The 27,820-nt window shown below is 44.9% G+C and overlaps 1 protein-coding gene across 4 annotated transcripts in view; it reads left to right on the top strand.

Moving 5' to 3' along the window:
* LOC125928281 (radial spoke head 10 homolog B-like) overlaps positions 1-27,820 on the top strand; it is a 60,518-nt gene that overhangs the window by 29,591 nt on the left and 3,107 nt on the right. For 3 of the 4 annotated variants that reach the window (XM_049638911.1, XM_049638913.1, XM_049638914.1), the window contains 7 exons: positions 75-189; positions 1,413-1,492; positions 1,595-1,743; positions 4,146-4,253; positions 8,670-8,801; positions 10,295-10,420; positions 12,306-12,399. In XM_049638911.1, coding sequence (XP_049494868.1) covers positions 75-189; positions 1,413-1,492; positions 1,595-1,743; positions 4,146-4,253; positions 8,670-8,801; positions 10,295-10,420; positions 12,306-12,399 — 804 coding nt within the window. The remainder of the gene's footprint in view (positions 1-74; positions 190-1,412; positions 1,493-1,594; positions 1,744-4,145; positions 4,254-8,669; positions 8,802-10,294; positions 10,421-12,305; positions 12,400-27,820) is intronic. The other variant, XM_049638912.1, reaches the window with a different exon arrangement.

Here is a 27,820-nt window from a genome sequence, read left to right as displayed (position 1 = left end):
ACAACGTTATACGTCAGTTCTACCTCGATTAAAAACAAAGTGCTAGGCATCCTTTCCAATTTCCTTTATTGTAGCCAATAATGACATTCCGGTTGAAGAAATTCATTCTCCATTTACAACAATACTTTTGAGAACATTTCTGAATTACCTCCTGCAATTGGCTTACCACATCCATCACAAAGAATTCCAGTAAGTACCACTTCTGAAGCTCGGAGAGGGCATGGGAGACCTAATCAGTCCTGAGCTGCAGTGGTGCCCACTTTTCTTTGACGTGTGTTACTACTTTTACATACTCCCGAAGGGAAGGGCCAGAAACAAAAGCGTTTCACAAATATTAACCACAAAACCATCGGATGCCAGATTACACTTCTGAAGCCCCTTCCGAGGTGAGTCGTGTTTCAATGTTGAAACTTGCTCTCAGGGTTTTGATCAGAAATAGTCAACACTAGCCCTTCCTCAGGCCCGAATTTCCCCATCTTTCTCAGATGGGGAATAATAAATTGATTGATCCCCTGTCAGAGAAAAATTGATCCCCTGTCTTTTTTTATTTGGAAATAAGTTTTCCAGGAGTGTTGCCATGTTAGTACTTGAGTTCCTACACACCCTTAACAATGACATTGTACACGACCACGATGCACCTGTGGAAGTTAAGAAATTAACGTTGGTAGGGGCGCCTGGGTGGCGCAGTCGGTTAAGCGTCCGACTTCAGCCAGGTCACGATCTCGCGGTCCGTGAGTTCGAGCCCCGCGTCAGGCTCTGGGCTGATGGCTCGGAGCCTGGAGCCTGTTTCCGATTCTGTGTCTCCCTCTCTCTCTGCCCCTCCCCCGTTCATGCTCTGTCTCTGTCCCAAAAAAAATAAATAAAAGACGTTGAGAAATTAACGTTGGTATAATACCATTAACTAAGTCATGGACATTATTAGGGTTTCCCGGGTTTTCCCAATAATGTCCCTTTTCTGATCCATGTTCCTTGCGTTTAGTTGTCTCCTATCTCCTTGGTCCCTACAACCTGTGATAATTTGTCAGACTTTGTCTTTTATGGCCTTGAAGCTTTGGAAAACTCTTGGTCAGTTATCTTGTAAAATGTCCCTTGATTTTGGTCTGCTGATATATTTTTCATCATTGCCCTGAGGCTTGCTTGGGTTTGGGGCAAGAACAGCGCAGAGGTGAAATACCCTTGGCAGCCCATCACATCAGGGGGACATGGTATTGATCTGTCTTGGTACTGGTGACGTTAGTCCCGATCACTCAGTGACGGTGGCGGGAGGCACGACGCTCTACCATAAACCTACTGTGTCTCCCCTTCTGTACCTTCGTGGTTCGAAGCAAATGACTAAATCCACCCCACACTCAGGGAGAGAGGAATTAGGTTCTACCTGCTGGACAGAGAGGTGACTAGATCTTTCTCGTCAGAAACAGAAGCCCGTCACTCTTTCTGTGTTTTACCAAACTGATGACTGAGAACATTCACCCAAATGCCGGCCGCGTAAAAGGTAAATACAAAACCAGCAGCCTTATATTGACCGTCGCTTCTTTTTCCAAAATGTAGCTGTGTAATCCTTTTTTGACGGTTTATCGTTGCATTATGTTTTTAGGCAATTTATTCAGTGGGCAACAGCGGACGCTCTATTCCATCAGCCACATCAACAAGAGCTGGGAGATTTACACGGTTTACTGCAGACCGCACGCGGCTCCTCCCCACGAGCCGTCCATGAAGGTGCGACACTTCCTCTGGATGTTGAAAGTAAGTGCTCGTGACCGAGACTGGTTTCACATATATATATATTTTTTTAATTTTTTTTAACGTTTTTATTTATTTTTGAGACCGAGAGAGACAGAGCATGAACAGGGGAGGGGCAGAGAGAGAGAGGGAGACACAGAATCGGAAACAGGCTCCAGGCTCTGAGCGGTCAGCACAGAGCCCGACGCGGGGCTTGAACTCACGGACCGTGAGATCATGAGCTGAGCCGAAGTCAGACGCTCCACTGACTGAGCCACGCAGGCGCCCCAAGACTGGTTTCATATTAACAGGCATTTGGGTTTTCATTAAAGAAAGGCAACATGTTCTAGAAACGACACACGCATCGTGAGATCCAGGATGGGTTTCCATAGCCAACGAATGTTTACTGGGCCCCTTTGGGCAGAAGCGAGTAATTCCGGGGTCTGGGAACACTGGCTCCACGTGCTTCCTTCCCAGTGAGGGAAGGACCCAGGCGGTGGGGCCACAGTGTCTTTGCTAACGCAGACCTTGCCGTGTAAGAGAAGACGGGGTGGGGAGGGACGCCAGTGTCATTGACAAAAATTATTATTCATCAGAAAGTAACTTAAAGGAGTTATTAGTTTAAAAGTTAGCGAGAACACCTAGTTTAACAGTATTCTCATGCCAACTTTTGGTAGTTTTTGTTTGAATTCACGCCTGTGGGAAGTTAAGTGATAAAATGGGAAGGGTCGAATACTAACAGGGAATAGGGAAAAGTCTAACGGTGTCGTATGTATACAAAAACCTGACAGCAGCCTGGTGTCTAATACAGGAAAACAGCTTTTGGGAATAGGTGAGCTTTGGCGGGTGTCGTACCAGCTGTTCGTTCACTCCCCCCTTTCTTCATGGCCCTTTACTGAAGACACGAGGTCAGCTGTCCCTCTGGATTGGTCACACATCTGCTTCGGGCTGGCTGCATCCTATCAGAGTTGATTACCCTGTTCTACTTTTCCCCGTATTTCCACTAAAGCAGGACAGTTAGAGGCTTGTATGGATTCGGGTTTTTTTCTTGCCCGAACAAAAGCCACAGGTGGTTCTGTGTACTTCCTGTCACCTTGCCTCAGGAATGTTCCCTTTTAGCGATGTTCAGAAGGACCAGTGGTGTCAGCACGATCCTTCCATTAAAACCTAGGAGCCTTGGGGCGCCTGGGTGGCTCAGTCTGTTAAGCGTCCGACTTCAGCCTAGGTCATGATCTCGTGGTTCATGAGTTCAAGCCCCGCATGGGGCCCTGTGCTGACAGCTCAGAACCTGGAGCCTGCTTTTGCGTATGTGTCTCCCTCACACTCTGTTTCTCTCTCTCAAAGATAAATAAACATTAAAAAAACAAAAAACAAAAAACGTGGAACCTGGTTTGCATGGTGCTTAGGACGGAGTGGAGGGAGGGCCAGCATGGAGCCAGCCCTTATGAGGTGCACGTTCTCCTAATCCTGAAAAGCAGCACTGACCTTAGTGAAAATGGTGTTTTCTGGGCTGAATGCTCTCTGGTTCAGTATCTCAGAAAGCAAACCTGTTTTCAGCTTTGACGCAGATAGGGTCTTCACCTAGACTTTCAGCGAGACTTCGTGCGTTCAGCCCTACCTGGAGTGTTACTTCCAGAGGGGTCTCCGTCCTGAGTGCCCACGGCATCCTGGGTTCCTCGGTCCCCCGTCCAGCATTTCCCCACCTGTGTAGCTGGGTTGATATCTCATGTCCGGATCATCATACCCTCCATCCTGTGTTTATGCTTTTTTTTTTTTAAGTTTATTTATTTATTTTGAGAGAGACAGAGACAGTGCAAGTCGGGGAGGGACAGAGAGAAAGGGAGAGAGAGAATCCTGAGCAGGCTCTGCGCTGTCAGTGCTGGGTTTGATCCCTCAAACAGTGAGGTCATGAACTCAAGATCAAGAGTCGAACACTTAACCAACTGTGCTACCTGGGCACCCGTGTTTATGCTTCTAAAAACACTTTCCTTGCAGAGGGATTAGGGTAGGTCTAGAGAGGTAAATATCAGTGTTAATCTAGAATGCTTTTCAAAAGGGTCGGTTTCAAAGATACTCATTTCTAGAACACCTCCTTAAAATGTTATATGGATATAAATTGACATTAAAAATATGTAACTATCAGGGTGCCTGGGTGGCTCAGTCAGTTAAGGGTCTGACTTCGGCTCAGGTCATGATCTCACGGTCTGTGTGTTCGAGCCCCACGTCAGGCTCTGTGCCGACAGCTCAGAGCCTGGAGCCTGCTTCAGAGTCCGTGTCTCCCTCTCTCTGTCCCTTCCCCGTTCATGCTCTGTCTCTCTCTCTGTCTGTCTCTCAATAATAAATAAACGTTAAAAAAACTTTTTTTTAAATATGTAACTATCTGTAATTATAGGCAATTATAGTTGAATCGGTTGTTTCTTTTACAGGACTTTAAAATGATAAATAAAGAATTGACACCAGCCAAATTTGTGGAGGTCATCGCAGAGGATAATCCTTTCATGCGTGATGGCATTGACAGCAACTTTGAACTTGAGGTTTGTCAAGAGGTGTCACAAATAGAGCAGATACAATCCAAGAACCAAGATTAGACTGAAAGGCATTCTGACCCCGATATGTAAATATGTGTAGGGCTCTACACATGTGTATATATACATACATGTGTGTATATCCATGTGTATCTATGTAGCTATATCTCCTTGATTATATTAGAAAACTAGAGTTAATATAAAAAAGAATATTTCAGATATCAGGAAGTGAAATCAAAAGAATATAAAACTATAGTTGATCCTTGAACAGCACCAGAGTTGGGGATGCTGACACCCCCACGCAGTCAGAAATTCAGGGATAACTTCAGACTCCCCCAGAACTTAACCTGCCTGCCGTGGACTGGAAGCCTTACCGATCACATACACAGGCGATTAATACATATTTTGTATTATACGCTGTATTCTTACAATAAAGTAAGCCAGAGAAAAGAAAACGCTAAGAAAATCATCAAGGAAGAGAGAATACATTTTACACCGCTGTCCTGTATGTGTCGGAAAAGATGTATATGTAAGCGGTCCCACGGGGTTCAAACCTGTGTTGTTCAAGGGTCAGCTGTAGGATGCTGTTTCTTGGAGAATTTAGCGATTTAATACACGTGTACGTTTCTCTGGCGGGCCATGTGTCTCCTCCAGTGAATTAGATGTATCTTTGGTTTTCAGCGCTCCTTGCCGAGGGGCGAGTCTCCCTCCCCAGGCTCGGTCTTTGCTTCTGCAAACGGAAGTGGGGCAACTAGTTGATGTGTTTTCGGTATACGCCATACCTCCCGCCACGAGTGTCTACTCCGTGCCTTTGTGTCTCATGGACACGTCCTAAAGGTGGGGTCCGTGTGGCTCCCTCCACTCGGCTGTAACCATTTGTGTTCAGGTCACCAGGGTTCCCACGATGGCCCGCCTAGGGGTCCTGCCCAGTACACCAGTCCATGGCCCTGCCATGGCCCCCGAAACGCGGTCTCTCCCACCTCCAACACGTTCTTCCCTCCATGTCCCAGGTCTTCCCCTTCCCTCACCGCCGGCTCCTTTCCAGCTTCTTCGCAGGTTCCTCCTCTTCTGCCACACTCAAGTCCAAGTGCCCTGGACTCAGTCCGGGGTCCTCTCATCTCATGATCTTAAGTGCCACCTTTCTGAAGACAAGGCCACCGTTGGTGTCTCCAACCCAAACCACGCTCCCTAGCCCCAGACGGCCTGAGTCGGAGTGGCCCCTCACGCTCCCCACAGCCCAGAATGTCCCACACCTCAAACGTGTAGTCTGTGTCTTCCGCCAGCGTACCTCAGCCTCCCGTGAGTGGGGCGCTGATGGCCTCAGCCCTTCCGTTGTCAGGGCATTGTCACAACGACTCCTTCCTCTCCTACCCCACATTCACATCTTCAGGAGATCCACCTGAAGAATGGATCCAGAATATGGCACCTTCCGTGCCGGCTGAGCCGCCGACGGTCCCCTGGAAAGCTGCAGTGGCTCCTAACTCATCTTTTGCATTTGTCTCTTACCTTCCTACCCCCCTGGGCAGCAATCAGGTCACGTCCCTCCTCTGCTCACACCCCCAGGCTTCCCATCTTACTCGGAGTAAAGGCCCTCAAGACGCTGATGGCTCCATCTTTCTGAGTCCTTGTCTGACCGCTGAGTCCCAGCTGCCTCTGTGCTGTCCCCTGAACACACCTGTCAGGCTCCCACCTCAGAACGTTTGAACTTGCTAACCCCCACCCCACCGTTTCGGGGGGGCTTGAATAACAGAAAAGTACTGCCTGCAGTTCTGAAAGCGAGTCGTCAGAAATAAGGTAGAACTGGTTCCGTCTGGGGCTGTGGGAAAGGCCTCTCCCCTTGGCTCGTAGACGGCCATCTTCTCCCCGTGTCTCTTCACGTTGTCTTCCCACTATAGGTCTGTGTCGGTGTCCAAATCTCCCTCTTATAAGGACAGTGGCCATGCTGGATTGGGTCCCCCACCCTCATGATCTCATTTTAACTTGATCTGTAAAGACATCATCACCAGGGATGCCTAGGTGGCTTGGTTGAGAATCCAACTTCGGCTCAGGTCTTGATCTCATGGCTTGTGGGTTTGAGCCCCATGTCAGGCTCTGTGCTGACGGCTCTGGGCCTGGAGCCTGCTTCAGATTCTGTGTCTCCCTCTCTCTCTGCCCCTCCCCTGCTCGCACTCTGTCTCTCTCAAAAATAAACAAATTTTTTTTGATAAAAATAAAAATTTTAAAAAGGCATTATTACCAAATAAGGTCACATTCTGAGGTTTTGGGGGTTAGGACTCCCCACTCTTTTGTTGGGAGACACAGTTCAGCCCAAAAGAGTCTTCCCTCTCGCTTCCCCCGCCCCACTCCTTGAAATTCATGTCCTCTTATGTATAAAATACACTCACCACATCCCAGTGTCCCCAGAGGGCTTTGTCATTCCAGCATCAGTGCTGTGTGAACTTCTCACCTGCCTCTGTGTTACTTCTACCTTGTGATGCTTGTGAGTTGCCTTCGGATCTTATCCAACCTGTGAGAAAAACTTCATCTTGAACAAAATCTTTAGGCTGTTTTCTACAAACTGACAAGCAAACACATAAGCCAGGACCCACGGAGTTGGCTAGGATTGCAAATCTAAGGCAAGATTTTATCCATCTGATGTTTTACGGAACAGCCAGGTGGCATGGTGTTGTCTTCAGAGTTTGCTCTCTGCTGGGAAAGATGTGGGAGTAGCATGAGCAGAACAGCTAATAAGAACGCAAACCCCTTCTTGTAGGTCCTGCTTCCAAGGTGGATGTTTGGTGTCACCTCAAGACCGGTGACAGTAGGTGCCTGGGTAGGGCAAGGACCTGCTGGCCTGTGCTTTTGCTTAATAGTTACAGGGGTGCCTGGGTGGCTCAGTCAGTTAAGCGTCCGACTTCGGCTCAAGTCGTGAACTTGCAGTTCGTGAGTTCGAGCCCCGCATCAGGCTCTGTGCTGACAGCTCGGAGCCTGGAGCCTGCTTTGGATTCTGTGTGTGTCTCTCTCTCTGCCCCTCCCCTACTTGTGACCACTCTCTGAAAAATAAGTAAACAAACATTAAAAAAAAAAAAAGATAGCAGCTACAAATCCCAGCCACTAATGATTCAGCACTTGAGACAGGCCCTTCACGCCGATTATCTCCTCCGATCCTTGCGACAAAGCATATGGTATCGACCCCGTCTTCTAGGTGAAGAGACTGAAGCTGAGTGAGGTTCAGCAACTCAGCAAATGGTAGAGCCTCTGCAAATAGGGGGTTGACATGTTGGTAGGACACTTGGGGAATTTGGCAGGTGGTGAGCTGGGGCAAGGTAGGGAGGGTCACAGGAAGAGTCAAATTAGGGCACAAGAGACTAAAAGTGTCCAGCCCTTGAACTAAGCAGATGTCTCATTTACCAGCTTGACCCATCCTCGGGCGGGTGTCAGCACACTCTTGGCCTAGGGGGCACTGCTGCTGAGCCTGGCGCCTCTGTTCAAATGAGCGGACCTGTTCCGGGTCAGACTCAAAGGGCCCCGGGTTCAGGACCAGCAGACATGACTGGTGGACGATCAGAGTCCAAGCAAGCCGTCCCCGCAGGCAGGTGCTGCCCAGGTGGGGGCAGGCCCGGGTGTCAGGTGCACACACAGCAGGGGTGGGTGTGGCTGCCAAGTGGGTTACACCTGCCCTTGTCACTTCGGTTCCCAGATGCCACTTCCCTCAATTTTTGTTCAAGAAAAAAGGAAACCCTTTTGAAAATGACTGTCCTCGGGGCACCAGGGCGGCTTAGTCGGTTGAGCATCCAACTGTGGCTCAGGTGATGACCTCACAGTCGATGGGTTCAAGCCCCACGTCAGGCTCTGTGCTGACGGCTCGGAGCCTGGAGCCTGCTTGGTATTCTGTGTCTCCCTCTCTCCTTGTCCCTCCCTCACCTATGCTCTGTCTCTGTCTCTCAAAAATGAATAAATGTTAAAAAATAAAGAAAATGTCCTCGATTAGTGAATATAAAATAAAATGTTTCTAATAGAAAAGTGACTTAACAAATCTACCAATAGAACACACAGTCTTTACTTTTAAATTTAAATTTAATTTATTTTTGAATGAGACAGAGCACGAGCAGGGGAGGGACAGAGTGAGAGGGAGACACAGAATCCGAAGCAGGCTCCAGGCTCTGAGCTGTCAGCACAGAGCCCGATGCGGGGCTCGAATTCACGAACCATGAGATCATGACCTGAGCCAAAGTTGGATGCTTAACTGACTGAGCCACCCAGGCATCCCATGCATAGCCTTTTAAATATCATAGTTTTTATTTCCATTCGGTGTGCACCCACAACACTTGAGCGCTGAATGAAGTGGCTTTCTCTGGAGACAGAAGCCAACAGCCAGATGGATCACTGGTCCACCTCAGGGTGGGTCAGAATGAGTGAGCCCCTTTGTATGTTCTTATATTTCAGCTGGTCTTCCTGGAGTTCTTTGAAGCTCTCTTAAGCTTTGCACTCATCTCTGTTACTGACCAAATGACTAAATCCTACTTGAATTTTCTGAATGATGACTTGCCTGGAAACAAACACGGAAGCCCCCGTCAGGTAATAGTAGTTTAGAATCTACAGTGCGAGGAATGGTTTCATTCCAGAATGGCTAAGGTGCCATCAAAACCATCTTGGGCTTTTGTAACCTTTCAGGAAATAACGTTAAGACTGAAGAGAAGACGTAAAACCCCCTTTCACATTTTGAAAGAATGTGTCTTGCCTTTTTCTTTAAGTTAGGGAAAAACGTGTTCCCTGGTCATGATCCAGGGGCGTAGGCTCCTAGCCACATTAGTGGAGATGTCCTACAAGAAGGTCAGCGTGGCCAATAAAACACTGGGCAGACCAGGAGGCTTAGAACGCCTGAGGTATTTTGTTACGCAGTGTGTTGTTATGCAGTCTGGCATTTACAAGAGTGGAGAGCCTGTCCCAGAGTGAAGTCGCTAAGAAATATCTCCTGAGTGTGCACGAGATACCAGGTGGGTCCCTGAGGATGGGGCCAGCTCACACGTCAGGCCTGCTGGACAGGAGACTCGACCGCAAGACCTCAGCGGATCAGGGCAGCTCCAGCAACCTACCAAAGGGTCCAGCGGCTGGGGCAGATTGACACAGACTGGTTTTGGGTGGGGGTGTCAGGCCAAGTAGGCTTAGAAGGTTTCTGATTTTCGAGCCGTTCATTTGGACCCACAGGGAGAATCTTGGGGGCCAGTGGAACCTGACAGCTGGGTAACTCTTCAGAGCCACACGTACAAGATCATTGTTTGTCGTGTAAAGGGTGACTTCTCAGAAATCCCCTGATGTATCTCGGACTCCTCGTGTGCTAAGAGCTTCATTCATGTTCCACTCCACCTCATAGTTCATCCCACCAAGTAGATACTCCTCCTCCGGCTTGAGGATATGACTGATGGCATCTCCAGGTCATCTGGGAGCCTTGTCATGGGCCACAGTCTGAGTCTGGGGCTCTGCTCTGAGGGAAACAAACATCCACCTTAGTTTCATCCATGATTTGATAGATGGCATCACTCACACTCCAGTAAACGAGTGCGAACACGGGTCTAGGGATTGTCCTCAGAAACCATCTGATCACGTTCACTTCTGGTCTTCAGTAAGTCATTCCAAATGTCCAACAAGCTAAATCCTATTATGTTTGCACGATGGAGTATAACTCAGCGATGAAATAACTCATGATAGAGGATACAACAAGGATGCATCAAAATTATGCTGGGTGAAAGAAGCCAAACCAAAAAAAAGGTATATCCTGTTGTGATTCCAATTACATAAAATTCTAGAAAGTGCAAAGTAATCCGTAGGGACAGTGGATCGGTGACAATGAGGGAAGGGGGGTTGGATTCCTAAGGGGCACAGGACACTTGGGGGTGATGGGATATGTGCACTGTGTTGGCTGAGGGGAGCGTTTCACAGGTGGTAGACATGTCAAAAATCATCAAGTAGTACACTGTGGGTGTCGCTGACCTGTAAACTATACTTTGTTAAAATCGTGTGCGTGTCTCCACGGCAACCAAAAATCCTCTTACGTGTTTGTCCTTGCTCAGAACATCCAGCACAGGAGTTCAAGTGTAGGAACAAGCAGGGAATCTGATCTGCAGGACAGCAGCACCAAGTCCTCTTCAAGCAAGCTAGGACCCATGCTTGACCTCAGCAAAATGAGGAGATCAGAGGTTTGTTGTTGTTGTCTTAGTTTTCTTTTACGTGTTTATTTTTGACAGAGAGAGAGAGAGAGCGAAAAGGGGAGGAGCAGAGAGACAGGGAGACACAGAATCTGAAGCAGGCTCCAAACTCTGAGCTGTCAGCACAGAGCCCAATGTGGGGCTGAAACCCACGAACTGTGGGATCATGACCTGAGCCAAAGTCGGACGCTTAACCGACTGAGCCACCCAGGCGCCCCCAGAGGTTCATATTTACAACCAACCTCATAACAACGGTTACCTGCTTGCAGTATCAGTAAGCTTCATGTGCTTCCTGTGTGATGAGCACTCTCTGTGCACTGGTGATCTGCCGGGAAGCGAGAGCCTGAACTCTTGTAGACTTGCCATTCCAGCAAGTGGAGGGAGACAAGTGAGCGGTAGTTATGGCCAAGGCTCCTGGGGTATTTACCAGGTGTGCTCACTTCCCAGTCTGAGCTCAATTAATACTCCCAAACCCCGTCGGGGACTCTTACTATCTCTGGGGGGGGAGCCCCGGTGCTGAAAGATTAGGTAACCTGCCCGCAGCCACGGAACCAGTAGGGAGTGCAGCTGGGGGTCTTTATGAAGGCAGTCCACCTCCAGAATGCGCACCCAGGACCACAGTGCCACACTTCCTCACATGAGGCGTGAGCGATGTGGTGGAGATTGAGTGACACGGAGAGGCGGTGACGGGTCTTCTGATGAAGCGACATTTGAGCACGCAACAAGGAAGTGAGGAAGCAAAGCATGTGATCATCGGGAGGAAGACTGGTCTGGGCGAGGCCCCAAGGTGGAAGCATATTTGGGTTTTTGAAAGGAAAGCATAGCAGCCAGTGCAGCTGCACGGGAGGGGTCCAGGCACGGGAGGGGTCCGGGCACTTAAGCTCAGTGAGGCAGCAGGCTGGACCAGGAGGGCACTGGCCGTCGTGAGGACCCAGCTTTCATTCTGAGCGGGACGGGAGGGCCCTGGGGCACAGGATCAGTAGGCCCGCCGGGTCTTCACTGTTGACGAATCAGTAAGGAAGCTCTTGGAATTATGTGCAGGCCTGTGGAAAGCTGTGAAGTCTGAGAGGGAGAGATGACAAAAGACAGAATGATTCAAAGCTTTTTGGCCTGAAGGACTGGAAGATGTGGTTGCCGTTTGCCGTGAAGGACAAGGCTGGGGCGGGGGACAGGAGTTTGGGGGCAAAATTAGGGCGCTGGTTTTGGACACGTTGGCTTAAGGTGCCGGAGCAGACGTCCAAGTGGCACAGATGGAGACACAAGTCTGGAGTTCAAGGGCCAGATCTATGTGGAGGCAGACATGTGGGTGTGAACAGCATATATATATATATGGTAACTAACACTGTCAATATCTGAACGTAGGTACAGTTAACGGTACATTGTAAACCCCTTCCCAACAGACACAGGGAAGACTTTGAAGTCTGGTTTCTTAGGAAGAACGTTTTAATGGATACAATAAATCTGTTATTCATTTCCTTAATTGTATAAGTAGCAATGTTTTATGCAGGTTAAAATTAGAAATAGTCTATTTTTTTTAAGTTCGTTTATTTTGAGAGAGACAGAGACAGCGTGAGTGGGGGCGGGGGGGGGGCAGAGAGAGGAGAGAGAGAATCCCAAGCAGGTTCCGCACCATCAGTGCACAGCCCAATATGGGGCTCAAACTCATGAAACCGTGAGATGGTGACCTGAGCTGCAACTGAGAGTTGGACGCTTAACCGACTGAGCCACCCGAGTGCCCCAGAAATAGTTTTGTTAGTTTAAAAAGAATGGCTTTGTTAATAACTTTCTAATTACTTATAATGCAGAAAATTAGTTTGGGTCCACAATGATGCAGAAATCATATTTTGCTTTATGATTTTTTGTTTTTATGTAAAAGCCCAAGATCAGGAAGTCTCTGAGTGATGAAAGAATTTCCAAATTGAATTTTAAATCTCCAGGAAAAGGCCTAACCTTTTTTTTACCTCAAAACGGTGAGTAGTTTCATTATTGAACTCTAATGTTTGCAAACTGTCACTCATAAATGATATAAAGTTGATAAAAACATACAAGCGTCTTTTTAGAATGTAATTAGGCTGCCAGGGCCACTTCCAATCCTGACACCCGCTTAACAAAGTTTACTTTCACGGCCTGATCTTGCTGAGTTTTTTCTGTTTGCCTTTGTATTTTTTTCCAGTGTGACTGAGATGTGATTTACGATGCTGCCAAAATTTCAGGTATACGGTGTAACGATTTGACATACATATATTGGAAAATGATCACTAAAGTACGTTTTGTTAACATCCGTCACCTCGTGTGGATAACTGATAAAAAGAAAAAAAATTTTTTTTTCCTTGTGATGAGAATTCTTGGGATCTACTCTCTTAACAGTTTTCTTCTGTATCATATGGCAGAGCTGACTATAGTTGTCATGATGTATATCACATCTTAGTACTTACCTTTCAACCGGAAGTTGACCTCCTTTTGACCACCTTCATCCAGTCCTCCTTACCCCCATCCCCAGCCTCTGGTAGCCACAAGTCTGGTCTCTTTTTCGATGAGTTTTTTGTTTTGTTTTTAATTCTACGGGTAAGTAGGAGCATACAGCATTTGTCTTTCTCTCTGGCTGGCTTATTTCACTGAGCATAATGCCCTCGAGGCCCATCCAGGTTGTTACAAATGGCGGGGTTTCCTCCTTTTTAACGAATGAATAAAATTCCGTTGTGTCTATTACCACAGCTTCTTTATCCGTTTTTCCACTGGACACTTCAGTTGTTTCCATGTCTTGGCTATTGCAAATGAGGCCGCAGTGAGCGTGGGGGTGCAGACATCTCTTCCACATAGTGTCTTCCTTTGGCTATATTCCCAGGAGCGGAATTGTGGGGTTATGTGGTACTTCTGTTTTGAATTTTATGAGGAACCTCCGTATGGTTTTCCCCAGTGATTGTACCAATTTACATTCCCTCCAACAGTGTACAAGGGTTCCGCTCTCTCCCCGTCCTCGCCAGCATGTGTTACCTCTGGTCTCTTCGATGCTAGCCATTCTAACAGGTGTGAGGTGACTTCTCACTGTGGTTTTGACTTGCATTTCCCTGATAATGAGCAATGTTGGGCCTTTTTTCATGTACCTGTTGGCCACTCCTACATCTTCTTTGGAAATATGTCTATTCAGATGCTTTGTCTATTTTTTTTTTTCTGTTGAGTTGTAGGAGTTCTTTATATATTTTGGATTCGAAGCCCTTATCAGATATATGGTTTGCAAGTATTTTTTTTTTCCTATTGCATAGGTTGCCTTTTCATTTTGTGCATTAGCTGAGTTTGATGTCATCCTAGTGGTCTATTTCTCATTATGTTGCCTGTACTTTAGGCATCATATCCAAGAAGTCCTTGCCAAGACCCATGTCAAGGAACTTTTTTCCCTGTGTTTTCTTCTGGCAGTTTTATGGTTTCTAATCTTATATTTAAATTTTTAAATAATTTTTAAAAATTTAGTTTATGGGGTACCTGGGTGGCTCAGTCGGTTGGGTATCCGACTTCGGCTCAGGTCATGATCTTGCAGTCCGTGAGTTCGAGCCCCGCATTGGGCTCTGGGCTGACAGCTTAGAGCCTGGAGCCTGTTTTGGATTCTGTGTCTCCCTCTCTCTCTGACCCTCCCCTGCTCATGCTCTGTCTCTGTCTCAAAAATAAATAAACGTTAAAAAAAATAAAAAATTTAGTTTCATTCTTTGTATGTAAATATCCAATTTTCCCAGCACCACTTATTGAAGAGACTATCTTCTCTTCATTGAACATTCTTGGCTTCCTTGTCAAGTACTGACTCTACATACTGTTTTATTTCTGGGCTCTTGATTCTCTTCCATTGGTTTATGTGTCTGTTTATATGCCAGTACCATACTATTACGATTACTATACTGTATAGCATAGCTTCAAATCAGGAAGTATGATGCCTCCTGCTTAGTTTTTCTTTCTTGGGATTGCTTTGGCATCTCTTGTGGTTCCAAATACATTTTAGAGCTAATCATGGTCCGTGGGTTTGAGCCCCATGTCAGGCTCTGTGCTGACAGCTCGGAGCCTGAAGCCTGCTTCAGATTCTGTCTCCCTGTCTCTCTCTGCTCTCCCCCGCTCATGCTCTGTCTCTCAAAATAATAAACATTAAAAAATTTAAATTTTTTTCTACTGCTGTTAAAAATGCCATTGGAATCTTGGTAGGGATTGCATTGAATCTATAGATGACTTTTGGTAGTATTGACATCTTAACAGTATTAATTTTTCCAATCCATGAATGTGGGATACATTTCCATTTATCTTTGTCTTCAGTTTCCTTCACCAGTCTCAAAGTACTCAGAGATTTTTGACCTCTTGGCTAAATTTATTCCTAAGTATTTTATTGTTTTTGATGGTATTGTAAATGGGATCATTTTCTTTCTTTTCCTGACAATTCATTGTTAGTGTATAGCAACCCTATTGATTTTTGTATGTTAATTTTATATCCTGCTACTTTACTGGATTCATTGATGAGACCTATCAGTTTTTTGGTAGAGTATTTAGGATTTTCTATGTATAAAATCATATCATCTGTAAATAGAGACAATTTTACCTCTTCCTTTTGTATCATGATACTTCAAAATTCTTTTTCTTGCCTAATTGCTCTGGCTAGTACCTTTCAGTATTATGTTGAATAAAAATGGTGAGAGTGGGCATCCTTCTCTTGTTCCTGATCTTAGAGGAAAAGTTTTCAATCTTTGACCCTTGATTATGACGTTAACTGATGGCTTGTAATATATGTTGAGGTTCATTCCTTCTGTATCTAATTGTTCAGAGTTTTTATCATGGGGGTGCATGGGTGGCTCCATTAAGTGTCTGACTTCAGCTCAGGTCACGATCTCATGGTTCATGAGTTCAAAACCTGCGTTGGGCTCTGTGTTCACAGCTCAGAGCCTGGAGCCTGCTTCGGATTCCTTGTCTCCCCCTCTCTCTGTCCCTCCCCGCTTGTACTCTGTCTCTCTGCCTCTCTCTCAAAAGTAAATAACCATTAAGAGTTTTTATCATGAATGGATGTAGAATTTTGTCAAATGCTCTTTCTGTGTTTACTGAGATGGTCAGATAATTTTTTTTCTTTCATTCTATCAATGTGATGTATCACATTTTCATGTTTTTTTCATATGTTTTTCATATGTTGAACCATCCTTGCATCCCAGGGATAAATCCTAGCTGGCCATGGTGAATGATGCTTTTAATGCGCTGAATTCAGTGTGCTAGTATTTTATTGAATATTTTTGCGCTTATATTCATCAGGGATACGGACCTGTAATTTTCTGGTAGTGTCGTTTTCTGGCTTCAGCATCAGTTTAAGGCTGACTGTAAAATGAGCTTGGGGATGTTCCCTCCTCTTCAGTTTTTGGGAGGAGTTTGAGAAGGATTGGCATTAATTGTTTTTCAAATATTTGGCAAAGTTCAACAGTGAAGCTATCTGGTCCTGGGCTTTTCTTTGCTGGGAGATTTTTGGTTACTAATCAACCTTACTGGTAATTGGTCTGTTCAGATTTTCTATTTCTTCTTGAATTTGGTGTTGGTAGGTTGTATGTGCCTAAGAATTCCTCAATTTCTTCTAGTTTGTCCAATTTGTTGGTGTATAATTATTCATAGTAGCCTCTTATGATCCTTATATTTCTGTGGTATTAGTTGTAATGTTTGTTTTCATTTATAATTTTGTTGATTTGGTTCCTCTTTTTTCCTTGGTTAGTCTAGCTAAAGATTTGTCAATTTTATTTTTTCAAAGAACCAACTCTTAGTTCAGTTAGTTTATTTGAATTCTTTATTGTTTTTTAATGTAGGTGTTTATTGCTATGAACTTCTTTCTTAGAACTCCTTTTGCCGCATCCTGTAAGTTTTGGTATATTGTGTTTCTATTTTCATCTATCTCAAGATACTTTAAAATTTCCCCTTTGATTTTTTGATCCATCGGTTGTTCAGGAGAGTGTTAATTTCCATGTGTTTGTGAATTTCTAGTATTCCTCCTGTTACTGATTCCTAGTTTCATATCACTGTGATCAGAGAAGATACTTGGTATGATTTTAATCTTCTTGAATTTGCTAGGACTTGTTTTGTGGCCTAACATATGGTCTATGCTAGAAAATGTTCCATGTGTGCTTAAGAAGAATGTTTATTCTGCTACTGTCAGAATGTTCTATAAATATCTGTTAGGTCCAATATGGTCTGTAGTGTTGATCAAATTTGCTGTCTGGATTATTGATTATCTGTCTGGATCATCTATCCACTGTTGAGAGTGAGGTATTAAAGTCTCCAACTATTTTTGTATTGCGTATTTCTTCTTTTTGCTCTGTTTTTGTTTTATTTAGGCGCTCTGAAGTTGGGAGTGTAAATACAATTATTATGTCTTCTTGATGGATTGACAACTTTATCATTATATAATGACCTTCCCTGTCCCTTTTTACCATTTTTATTTTAATTTTTTAAAGTTTATTTTTTTATTTTGAGAGAGAGAGGGAGAGAAACAGTGCAAGCAGGGGAAGGGCAAACAAAGAAAGGGAGACGGTCAATCTCAAGCAGGCTCCGCACTGTCCGTGCAGAGCCTGACTTGGAGCTCAAACTCACCAACCATGAGATCATGACCTGAGCTGAAATCAGGAGTTGGACACTTAACCAACTGAACTATCCAGGCACTCATCTTGTTACCATTTTTAAATTTTTTTTTAACGTTTTTATTTATTTTTGAGACAGAGAGAGACAGAGCATGAACGGGGGAGGGGCAGAGAGAGAGGGAGACAGAATTGGAAGCAGGCTCCAGGCTCTGAGCCGTCAGCCCAGAGCCCGACGCGGGGCTTGAACTCATGGACCGTGAGATTGTGACCTGAGCCGAAGTCGGATGCTTAACCGACTGGCCACCCAGGCGCCCCGCCATTTTTATATTTGAGTCTGTTACCTGTCTTTTTGGTGGTGTTGTTACCATTTGCTTGAACTATCTTTTCTACGCCTTCACTCTCAGTCTGTGTGTGTGTCTTTAAGGGTAAAGTGAGTTCTTACAGGCAACTTATCGTTGGATTGTGTCTTTTTATCCATTTAGCTATTCTGTGCTTTTGATTGGAGAATTTAATCTATTTACCCTTAATTATTGATAGGTAAGGACTTCCTGCTCTTTTGCTAATTGTTTTCTGATTGTTTCAAAGAACTGCTGTTCCTTGTTTTTTTATCCTGCTGTGCCTTTTTCATGTTTTTATGTCTTTGGTATTAGTACACTCTTAAAAAAATTTTTTTTAATGTTCATTTTTTTTGAGAGACAGAGTGCGAGCAGGGGAGGGGCAGAAAGAGAGGGAGACACAGAATCTAAAGCAGGCTCCAGGATCCGAGTTGTCAGCACAGAGCCTGATGCCAGGCTCGAACTCATGAACCACGAGCTCATGACCTGACCCAAATTCAGATGCTTAAACAACTGGCCACCCAGGTGCCTCCCAGTATGCTCTTTTTAAAATCACATTCTTCTGTGTTATTACTATGGATTTTCCCCTTGTGGTTACCATAAGGCTCACATAAAATGTCTTTAAATTATAACACCCTATTTTAAACTGATCACTTCATTAGAGTTCCTAAACTTTACACTTTTACTTCTTCTCCCCCTCACATTTTAAGTTACTGATGTGACTTACCATTTACATATTTTTAATATTGTGTAACTAATAACATGTTATTGTAATTATGGTTATTTTTATTATGTTTTTAAACTTTTGAGCTAGAGTTTCAGTGAATTATGCACCATCATTACCATATTACAGAATTGTTCACCATTAGCAGTGGGTTTAACACCACCTTCTTGTTTTTATGATGTAAATTAGTGTCATTGAATTTCCACGCAAAGCACTCTCCTTAGCATTTTTTAAAAAAAAGTTTACATCCAAATTAGCATCTGGTGCAACAATGATTTCAGGAGATTTCTTAGTGCCCCTTCCCCATTTAGCCCATCTCCCCTCCAGTAACCCTCAGATTGTTCTCCATATTTATGAGTCTCTTCTGTTTTGTCCCCCTCCCTGTTTTTATATTATTTTTGTTGCCCTTCCCTTAGGTTCATCTGTTTTGTCTCCTAGAGTCCTCATATGAGTGAAGTCATAGGATTTTTGTCTTTCTCTAATTTCACTTAGCATGATACCCTCCAGTTTCATCCACATAGTGTAGCAAATGGCAAGATTTCATTCTTTTTGGCTGCCGAGTAATACTCCATTGTACATGTATACCAAATCTTCTTTATCCATTCAATCATCGATGGACATTTGGGCTCTTTCCATACTTTGGTTATTGTCAATAGTGCTGCTATAAACATTGGGGTTTATGTGCCCTTTGCATCAGCATTTTCATATCCTTTGGGCAAATAACTGGTAGTGCACTTGCTGGGTCATAGGGTAGTTCTATTTTTAGTTTTTTGAGGAACATCCATGCTGTTTTCCAGAGTGGCTGCATCAGCTTGCGTTCCCATCCTTAGCATTTCCTATAAGGTAGGCTTAGTGGTGATGAACTCCCTCAGCTTTTGTTTGCCCAGAAAAGTCTGTCCCTCTCCTTCATTTCTGAAGGACAACTCTGCTGGGTAGAATTCTTGGCTGACCATTTTTTGTTTCCGTATTTGAATAGTTCATTCCATTTCCTCGTGACCTGAAAAGTTTCTGTTGAAAAATCAGCCACTTGTCATACAGGGGATCCCTTATCTGTAACTTCACCCTTGCTCTCAAAATTCTTTGACTTCTGATGATTATAGTGTACATCAGAGTAGCCCCATGGGGGCTAAACCTATTTGGAGTCTTTGGTCCTTTTCTCTCCTTAGGTTTGGGAAGTTTCCAGCCATTATTTATTGCTTTAAATCCACTTTCTACCCCTTTCTCTTCTCTTCCTGGAATCCCCATAATGGAAATACTGTTTCTTTTGTGACCCATAAGTCCCATCATCTTTCTTCACCTCTTTTTCTGTTTGCTCTTCTAACTTCAAATGCCCTGTCTTCTGGGTCACTGATTTTTCTGCATGATCAAGTCTGCTTTCAAAGCCTACTATTAAAAAAATAGTAATAGGGACACTTTAGTGGCTCGGTCGGTTGAGTGTCCAACTTTGACTCAGGTCATGATTTCACAGTTCATGGGTTTAAGCCTCACATGAGACTTGCTGCTGTCAGCGTGGAGCCCGCTTCAGATCCTCTGTCTCCCTCTCTCTCTGCCCCTCCTCTGCTCACACTCTCTCTCAAAAATGAACATTAACAAATAGTAATAAAAAATAAAGCTCACTAATGAATTCTTCAGTTGTAGTTTTCAGCTCTAGGATTTCTGGTTTTGTGTGTTTTGATGGCTTCTTTGTTGGACTTGTTTTGTTCTTTCACTGTTTTCTCAATTTTGTGTAGTTGTGCATTCTTTGTCGTTCACTGAACTTCTTCAAGAGGATCGTTCTGAATGCTTCAACAGTTCATGGATCTCCATTTCTTTAGGGTCAGCTATCAGAGCTTTATTAGATCTAATTAGCTCTACCACCCTTTGGTGGTGTCTTATTTACCCGATTTTTCACGATCCTTGATTCCTTACTTTGGTATCTGTGCATTTGAGCAAGCGGTTTCCTCTTTCAGACTCCACAGGTTCGCGTTAGCAGACAGTGGCTCCCCCATCAGCTCAGTTTGGGCGTCGGGATGTGTCTGCTGGTACTTTCCGGGCAGATGGGCTTGTTATCGGGTCTGTTTTATGGTAAGGCCAGTGCCCGAGCTCTGAGGTAGGCTGGGGGGAGGGTGAGTGAGAACTGACTGAGAACAATTTTGGGCAGGACTGGTGGCGTGGTTCCCTGGCCAAGTGAGGCTATAGGATAGGCTTTCCGGTTGTCTGGGTGTTCTGGTCAGGCTTACCAGCTGGTTGGGATTGGGGAGTATACTCAGCTGTAGGCGGAGCTATGAATTAGCTTCCCTACCCTGGCGGGGAAGCAGGACAGGGCCCAGGGTCTGCATGGCTTGTTGTTTGGGTACCTGAATCAGGCAGGCACGTACAGTGAATTCCCTGGCCAGGCAGGTTACTCGTTTTTCTCTGTAGACATGGAAAGTCCTAGGCTGCGCTCTCTGTTCAATTGCAGATCTGCTGGATGGGCTAAAGACTGGGTCCAGCAATGAGGTGGAGTGGGGGTGGGAGGAAGCAGTGTTATCAATTAGTTTCCTTGGTTGAGTGGAGAGGGAAAACTGCCCCAAGGCGGGCAAGGCTATTCTCTCGTGATCTTGGCTCAAGCCAACCCATGCTCCCACGTTCCCTGGATTAGCTCTGCAGACTCCCTGCCCTGCTCAGGGTCTGCTCAAGTGTGGCTGGGCTACGTGGCTTTCCAGGTGTTCTGGCCAGGCTTTCTGGCTGCGCAGGGCTGGGAGCTTTACTCAGGCCCTGGGTGGGGCTGTGATCAGCTCCTCTGCTCGGGCAGAGCGGTGGAACCCTCCGTACGTGGCTCTGCCTGTCGTACTTTCTGCTTGAGTGTTGCTGGCCTGTGCCAGCAGGAAGGCAGGTGTCCTTGCCTTCCTGGTCAGATGGGGGCGGTTGCTGCAAGGGAGGCTCTGACTCCGCTCCCCTGCCTGGGCCGGGGGCCGACCAGGCTCCAGGGCTGGCGCAGCTCTTCATTTGAGAACATGAATCAGGCTGACCTGTATCCCACGGAGTTTCCCCGTCAGACTTCACCGTCGACTTGGTTCTGTAGGGGGGCAAAGACGCTGTCTGGGGACGACCACTCAGGTGTGTGGGTAGGGACTGTCTGCCAAGATCTCAGTGCTGTTTCAAGCCCCTCATCCTTCTGTCACAATCAAATCCTCCCACCGCCCCCCGCCCCCGCCACCCCGATTCCCTAGCAATTCCATGGGGTGAGACTGGAGCAGGGGTCCCCAAGAAATGACCCACAGTGTTGGGGGAGTTGGATGCCTACCCTGGACTCTCTTTTCCCACTGGAGGAAGCCCAGGCTCAGGGGAGGCCTCCCAATTTGACGCTGTGCCAGCCTCCAGGGCGGGGGCTGGGGGTGGAGTGTGGTCGACATGTAGCCATCCCTCTTACCCTTCCAGGGCTGTTTTGCTCTTTGTGGTGCAGGGGTGCTTCAGCTTCACCCCTGTATTTGAGGGTTCTCTCAGCAGAGTCTTGTCCATGAATAGTTGGTGGTTCTTTTGGAAGGGGAGTGAAGTCGGGGAATGACCTATGTCACCATCTGGGTGACGTCACTTCTCTTGGAGTTGACTTTTATTTATTTTTAAATGTTTATTTGAGAGAGAACGAGCGAGCGGAGGAGGGGCGGAGAGAGAGGGAGACACAGAATCCGAAGCAGCTCCAGGCTCTGAGCTGTCAGCACAGAGCCCGATGGGGGCTCGAACTCGAGAACAGTGAGATCATGACCTGAGCCTCCCAGGCAGCCCTGGAGTGGCCTTTTAAAAGCAGGATCTTACCAAGTTGCATCAGTCTGCCAGGACGGTGGTTCCTCCACATGGGCCCTGCACGTCCACGTCTCGAGCCTGATGCTGCTGACTACATCCTTCTACGGTTGAGTTCTCTCGCGAGAGTCTCATGCACTTTTTCTTAAACTGAAGTATAATTACCACAGTATTAGCTTCAGGTGTACAATATGATTCAATAATCGTTTACATTACTCTGTGCTCATGAGGATGAGTGTACCCTTGAACCCACTTTTTAAACTTTCACCCTTCCGCCCACTTGCCTTTCTGGCAACGACCAATTCTTTGTATTCAAGAGTTTGTCCTTACTCATTTGTTTCTTAAATTCCACATGTGAGTAAAATCAAATTGTATTTGTCTCTCTGATTTTGCTTAACAGTCTACCCTCACAGTCATCCACGTTGTTGTAAATGGCAAGATCTCATTTTTTTACGGCCGACTAATATTCCACTGCATGTATATATGTGTATAAATATGTGTATATACATACATACTTGTGTATAAACATTTATACGAACACAGCTTTATGCATTCACCTATGGATGGACATTTGGGTTGCTTTCCTATGTTGGCTATTGTAAATACTGCTGCGATAAACATAGTGTGTATGTTTTTTCAAAGTAGTGTTTTCATTTTCTTTGGATACATACCCAGTAGCGGAACTCCTGGATCATATGGTAATTTCAATGTTTTGAGAGACCTCCATCCTATTCTCCAGAGTGGCTGCACCAGTTGGCATTCCCACCACCAGGGTACAAGGGCTCCTTTTCCTCCACATCCCTGACAACACTTGTTTGTGTTTTTGACTTTAGCCATTCTGACAAGCGTAGGTGATATCTCCCTGTGGTTTGATTTCCATTTTGGATGATCAGTGATGTTCACCTTTTCTTTTATTTAAATTTTTTTTAATGTTTATTTTTGAGAGAGAGAGACAGAGCGTGAGTTGGGGAGGAGGAGAGCGAGAGAGAGACACAGAATCCAAAGCAGGGTCCAGGCTCTGAGCTGTCGGCACAGAGCCCGACGCGGGGTTCGAACCCACTAACCGTGAGATCATGACCTGAGCCGGTCGGACACTTAACCGACTGACCCACCTAGGCTCCCGTCATCTTTTCATTTGTCTGTTGGCCATCTGTATAATGTCTTTGGAAAAATGTGTATGCAGGTCCTCTGCCTGTTTCTCAATAGGATTATTTGTTTCTGGTGTTGTTTATATATTTTGGATATTAGTCCCTTATCAGATATATCATTTCCAAACATCTTCCCCCATTTTGCAGATTGCCTTTTTGTCTTGTTGGTGGTTTCCTTCACAGTGCAAAGGCTTTTTATTTTGGCATAGTCTCAGCCTATTTTTGCTTCCGTTTCTCTTGCCTGAGGAGACACGTCTAGAAAAATGCTGCTAGGGCTGATGTCAGAGAAAATATTGCACATGTTTTCTTCTAGGAGTTTTCTGGTTAACTCTTTAATCCATTTTATTTTTGTGTATAGTGTGAGATGGTTTTTAAAGATGCTCAAGTTAAAAACAATGAAACTCTGAATTGGTGCCTCATATTCCTTATATATTTTTTACATTAAAAGAATTAAATCCAAGTTAACATAGTGTAATAATAATTTCAGGAATAGAATTTAGTGATTCATCAATTACATATACCACCCAGTGCTCAGCCCAACAAGTGTCCTCCTTAATGCCCCTCACCCCTTTAGCCCTTTCCCCCACCTAACACCTCACCAGCAACCCTCAGTTTGTTTTCTGTATTTAATAAGAGTCTCTTATGGTTTGTCTCCCTGTTTTTATATTAATTTTGCTTCCCTTCCCTTATGTTCATCTGTTTTTTATCTTAAATTCCACACGAGTGAAATCGTATGATATTTGTCTTTCTCTAATTTTGCTTAGCATAATACCCTCTAGTTCCATCCATGTGGTTGTAGATGGGAAGATGTCATTCTTTATGATCACTGAGTAACATTCCATTGTACATAGATACCAAATCTTCTTTATCCGTTCATTAATCGATGGACATCTGGGTTCTTTCCATACTTTGGCTATTGTCAATAGCGCTGCTATAAACATTGGGGTATATGTGCCTCTTTGAATCAGCATTTTCATATCCTTTTGGGCAAATACCTGGTAGTGCAATTGCTGGGTCACAGGGTAGTTCTATTTTTAATTTTTTGAGGAACATCCATACTGTTTTCCAGAGTGGCAGCACCAGCTTGCATTCCCACCAGCAGTGCAAAAGAGATCCTCTTTCTCCACATCCTCACCAATATCTGTTGTTGCCTGAGTCGTTAATTTAAGTCATTCTGACAGGTGTGGGGTGGTATTTTGGTTTTTTTTAATGTTTATTTATTTTGAGAGAGAGACAGAGTGTGAGCAGGGGAGGGGCAGAGAGACAGAATCAGAAACAGGCTCCAGGCTCTGAGCTGTCAGCACAGAGCTGGATGCCAGGCTTGAACTCACGGACCCCGATATCATAACCTGAGCTGAAGATGGATGCTTAACCGACTGAGACACCCAGGCATCCCTCTCATTGTGGTTTTGATTTGTATTTCCCTGATGATGAGTGATGTTGAGCATCTTTTCATGTGTCTGTTTGCCATCTGGATGTCCTCTTTGGAAAAGTGTCTGTTCATGTCTTTTGCCCATTTATTCACTGGATTTGTTTTTTTTTTTTTGGGGGGGGTGTTTAGTTTGATATAGTCTTTATAGATTTTGGATACTAACCCTTTATCTGATATGTCATTTGCAAATATCTTCTTCCATTTTGTTGGTTGCCTTTTACTTTTGCTGAGTGTTTCCTCTGCTGTGCAGAAGGTTTTTATCTTGATGAGGTCCCAATGGATCATTTTTGCTTTTGTTTCCCTTGCCTCTGGAGACCCATCAAGTAAGAAGTTGCTGCATTTGAGGTCAAAGAGGTTGTTGCCCATTTTATTTTGATGGCTTCCTGTCTTATGTTTAGGTCTTCTGTCCTTTTGATTTTTAGGTATGGTGCTGTCCAATTTTCCCAACCATTTGCTTGAAGAGAGTGGTCTTTTTTCCACTGGATATTCTTCCCTGCTTTGTCAAAGATTAGTTGGCCATTCCTCCTAATGTTCTCTCTTTTCCTGGTAAAATACTTCTAGCATTCTATCTGCTGCCTCCTCTGATCCAGCTCCCAAGTGATTACTCGGCCCTGTTCACACTGGCTTCCAACTTAACCTCTCTCCTTTTGCTGGGGTAGTCCAATGCTACTGTAATCTTCCTATTAAAGAAGGGCCAAGTGTGTGTAGTTAAAAAAAAAAAAAAAAGTAAAGTATCATACAACCCCTTCAACATTAAAAGCAAAATCAAAGTGGGGCGCCTCAGTTGGTTGAGCATCTGGATTTTGGCTCAGGTCATGAACCCAGGGTTGTGGATTGAGCCCAATGTTGGGTTCTGTGCTGAGCGTGGAGCCTGCTTAAGATTCTCTTTCTCTCTAACATGAAAAAGAAGCAAAAACACAACGACAACAAAAAGCCCAACTAAATATGAGGTCCCCTATTCAAAATAATTCTCAGAGAAAAATGAAATTACATTTCTGAAAATAATTAGAAAATTGAAATAATGTAAACATTCCCTAAGAGACATGGTCAAACTATAACCCAAGAAAATGTATAGTATTAATAGGTTTTCGCTATTAAGAAAACCTAAACATTCAGCCCAAAAGGGTAGAAAGGAGGAGTAATAAGATACAGGAGAGCATCAGGGGGTGCCTGGGTGGCTCAGTTGGTTGAGTGTCCAACTTCCGCTCAGGTCACCATCTCGAATTTCTTGGGTTCGAGCCCCATACTGGGCTGTGTGCTGATGGCTCGGAGCCTGGAGCCTGCTTGTGATTCTGTGTCTCCCTCTCTCTCTGCCCCTCCCCCACTCATGTTCTGTCTCAAAAATAAACATTAAAAAATAAATAAATAAAAATGAGAGCATCAAGGTGCCTGGGTGGCTCATTCAGTTAAGCAACCGACTCTTGTTTTCGGCTCAGGTCCTGGTCTCACAGTTGGTGGGACTGAGCCCTGCGACAGACTTGGCACTGACAGCATGAAGCCTGCTTGGGACTCTTTCTCTTCCTATCTCTCTGCCCCTCCCCACTCTATGCTTTCTCTCTCTCTCTCTCTCTCTCTCTCTCAAAAATAAATAAACCTTAAAAAATGCAAGGAGAGCAGGAGGAAGGCATTACCAAAAAAATTCATAAGTTATACATAACAAAAATATTAAAATTACATGAAGAACCAGCTTTCGGAATGATCAGTTTTAGTGAGAAGACAGAGGTCTGTGATCCTAATGCAGAGTGAAAGTGAGAGAACACATAAAGTCTCAGAAGGAAAAAGTACCCACAGACAAGATTTTTTCAAGTATAGGAAAAAGTATGCCCTATACATCTCTAAGCTAATAAATGTGAGAAATTTGGGGGCGCCTGGGTGGCTCAGTTGGTTAAGCATCTGACTTTGGCTCAGGTCACGATCTCATGGTCCGTGAGTTCGAGCCCCGCGTCGGGCTCTGTGCTGACAGCTCAGAGCCTGGAGCCTGTTTCGGATTCTGTGTCTCCTCTCTCTGCTCCTCCCCCACTCATGCTCTGCCTCTTTCCTTCAAAAATAAAAATATTTTTTAAAAATTTAATAAATTTGAAAATTTTGAGTTATTTTCTAGGTTAGTAACAAAAATAGACTCAGGATATTACAGAAAACCTGAATGATCATGGGGAAAAAAACTGTCCAAAAATTACTCTCTTAAATTGAATTTTATGATCAAAAAATTTAAGAAAGTACCAATATAAGAATTATTCTTATGTTCTTATTTTTAAAACTCCAAAGCATAAAAAACCCTTTCGATTCATTTAACAAAATCTGTATAACCCAAGACCTGAAAATCTAGTAAGAAAAAATGAGAGTAACAGATTCCTGTTTATCCCTTGGGAAAGAGTTGGGGGGGGTGTGCATGAAAACCAGCGGAGCGGGAAGGTCAGGGACTTGGTTATAATCTCTGAATTCCCAGAGCCTAAATGGTGCCATGTTGATGAAACCTAGACATTACTAATTCAAAAGTTCCTTTTAATCCACAGGCTCTTTCTTCTGCGTGATCCACTCTGTGGGTGATGCTCTACTGTGCTTCCATTTCATGCAGCCCCACGATTTGTTTGGTTGTGATTTTCCATGTCCTTTTCATAAACCGCTTTTGTTCGTATGCTGTTTTCCCGATTTCACTGCACTGTCTTTCCGTGTGAGCTTGTAGCTCCCGGAGTGTCCGTCCAATGGCTATTGTAAGCGTTCAGGTCAGTCTGGGGCTGGTTACTGGAAGACCGTGATCCCGTGAGGGAGTCACGTTTCCTAGATAGTTCGTGTTCCTTGAAGCCTTGTGTTTCTGTCTTGGCATCTCAGGAATCAGTCACCCCCTAGTGTCTACTAAGAGTATTTTCCATCAGCCTTGCTAGGGGTTGAGGCTTTGCCAGGCCACCTAAGGACACACCTGCTCCACCTTCCTTGGCCGCTCTTGTGGCAGAATTCATAAGGCCTCCTGTGTTCTCATGATCCTGCAATGTACCAGGCCGAGTGCTGGCAGCCTCCCTTTTGCTCTTCCAAAGCCGGCGCTAACACGCAGGTTTGGGGACTTTCCCTGGCCCACGTTCTGTGAGTGCTCCCCAGCTCACTGTCACTACTGGCATGTGGGTGGCGTGTGTGGAGCGTGGGAGGTGGCGCCAATGACCTCGCTTTCTTCGCGCATTTGTTCTTGGATGTTCCACACGAAAGGCAGCATAGGTCTTTTGCATCTGGCTTCTTTCACTTACAGTTATTTTGGGATTCATTCACGTGGTAACGTTTATTTTGTTCCTTTGTATAGCTGAGTAGCGTCTCACTGTCTGAATAAACCACATTTTATCTGTTTACCAGTTGACGGACAGTTGGGCTAACGTGAAGAGTGAAAAGGACAAGGCTCGGAGGACATATTTTCACTTTTCTTGGATAG

Source organism: Panthera uncia, chromosome E3, assembly GCF_023721935.1.
Source record: "Panthera uncia isolate 11264 chromosome E3, Puncia_PCG_1.0, whole genome shotgun sequence".
In the NCBI taxonomy this organism is placed as follows: Eukaryota; Metazoa; Chordata; class Mammalia; order Carnivora; family Felidae; genus Panthera; species Panthera uncia.
This window is presented reverse-complemented; position numbering and strand designations above follow the sequence as displayed.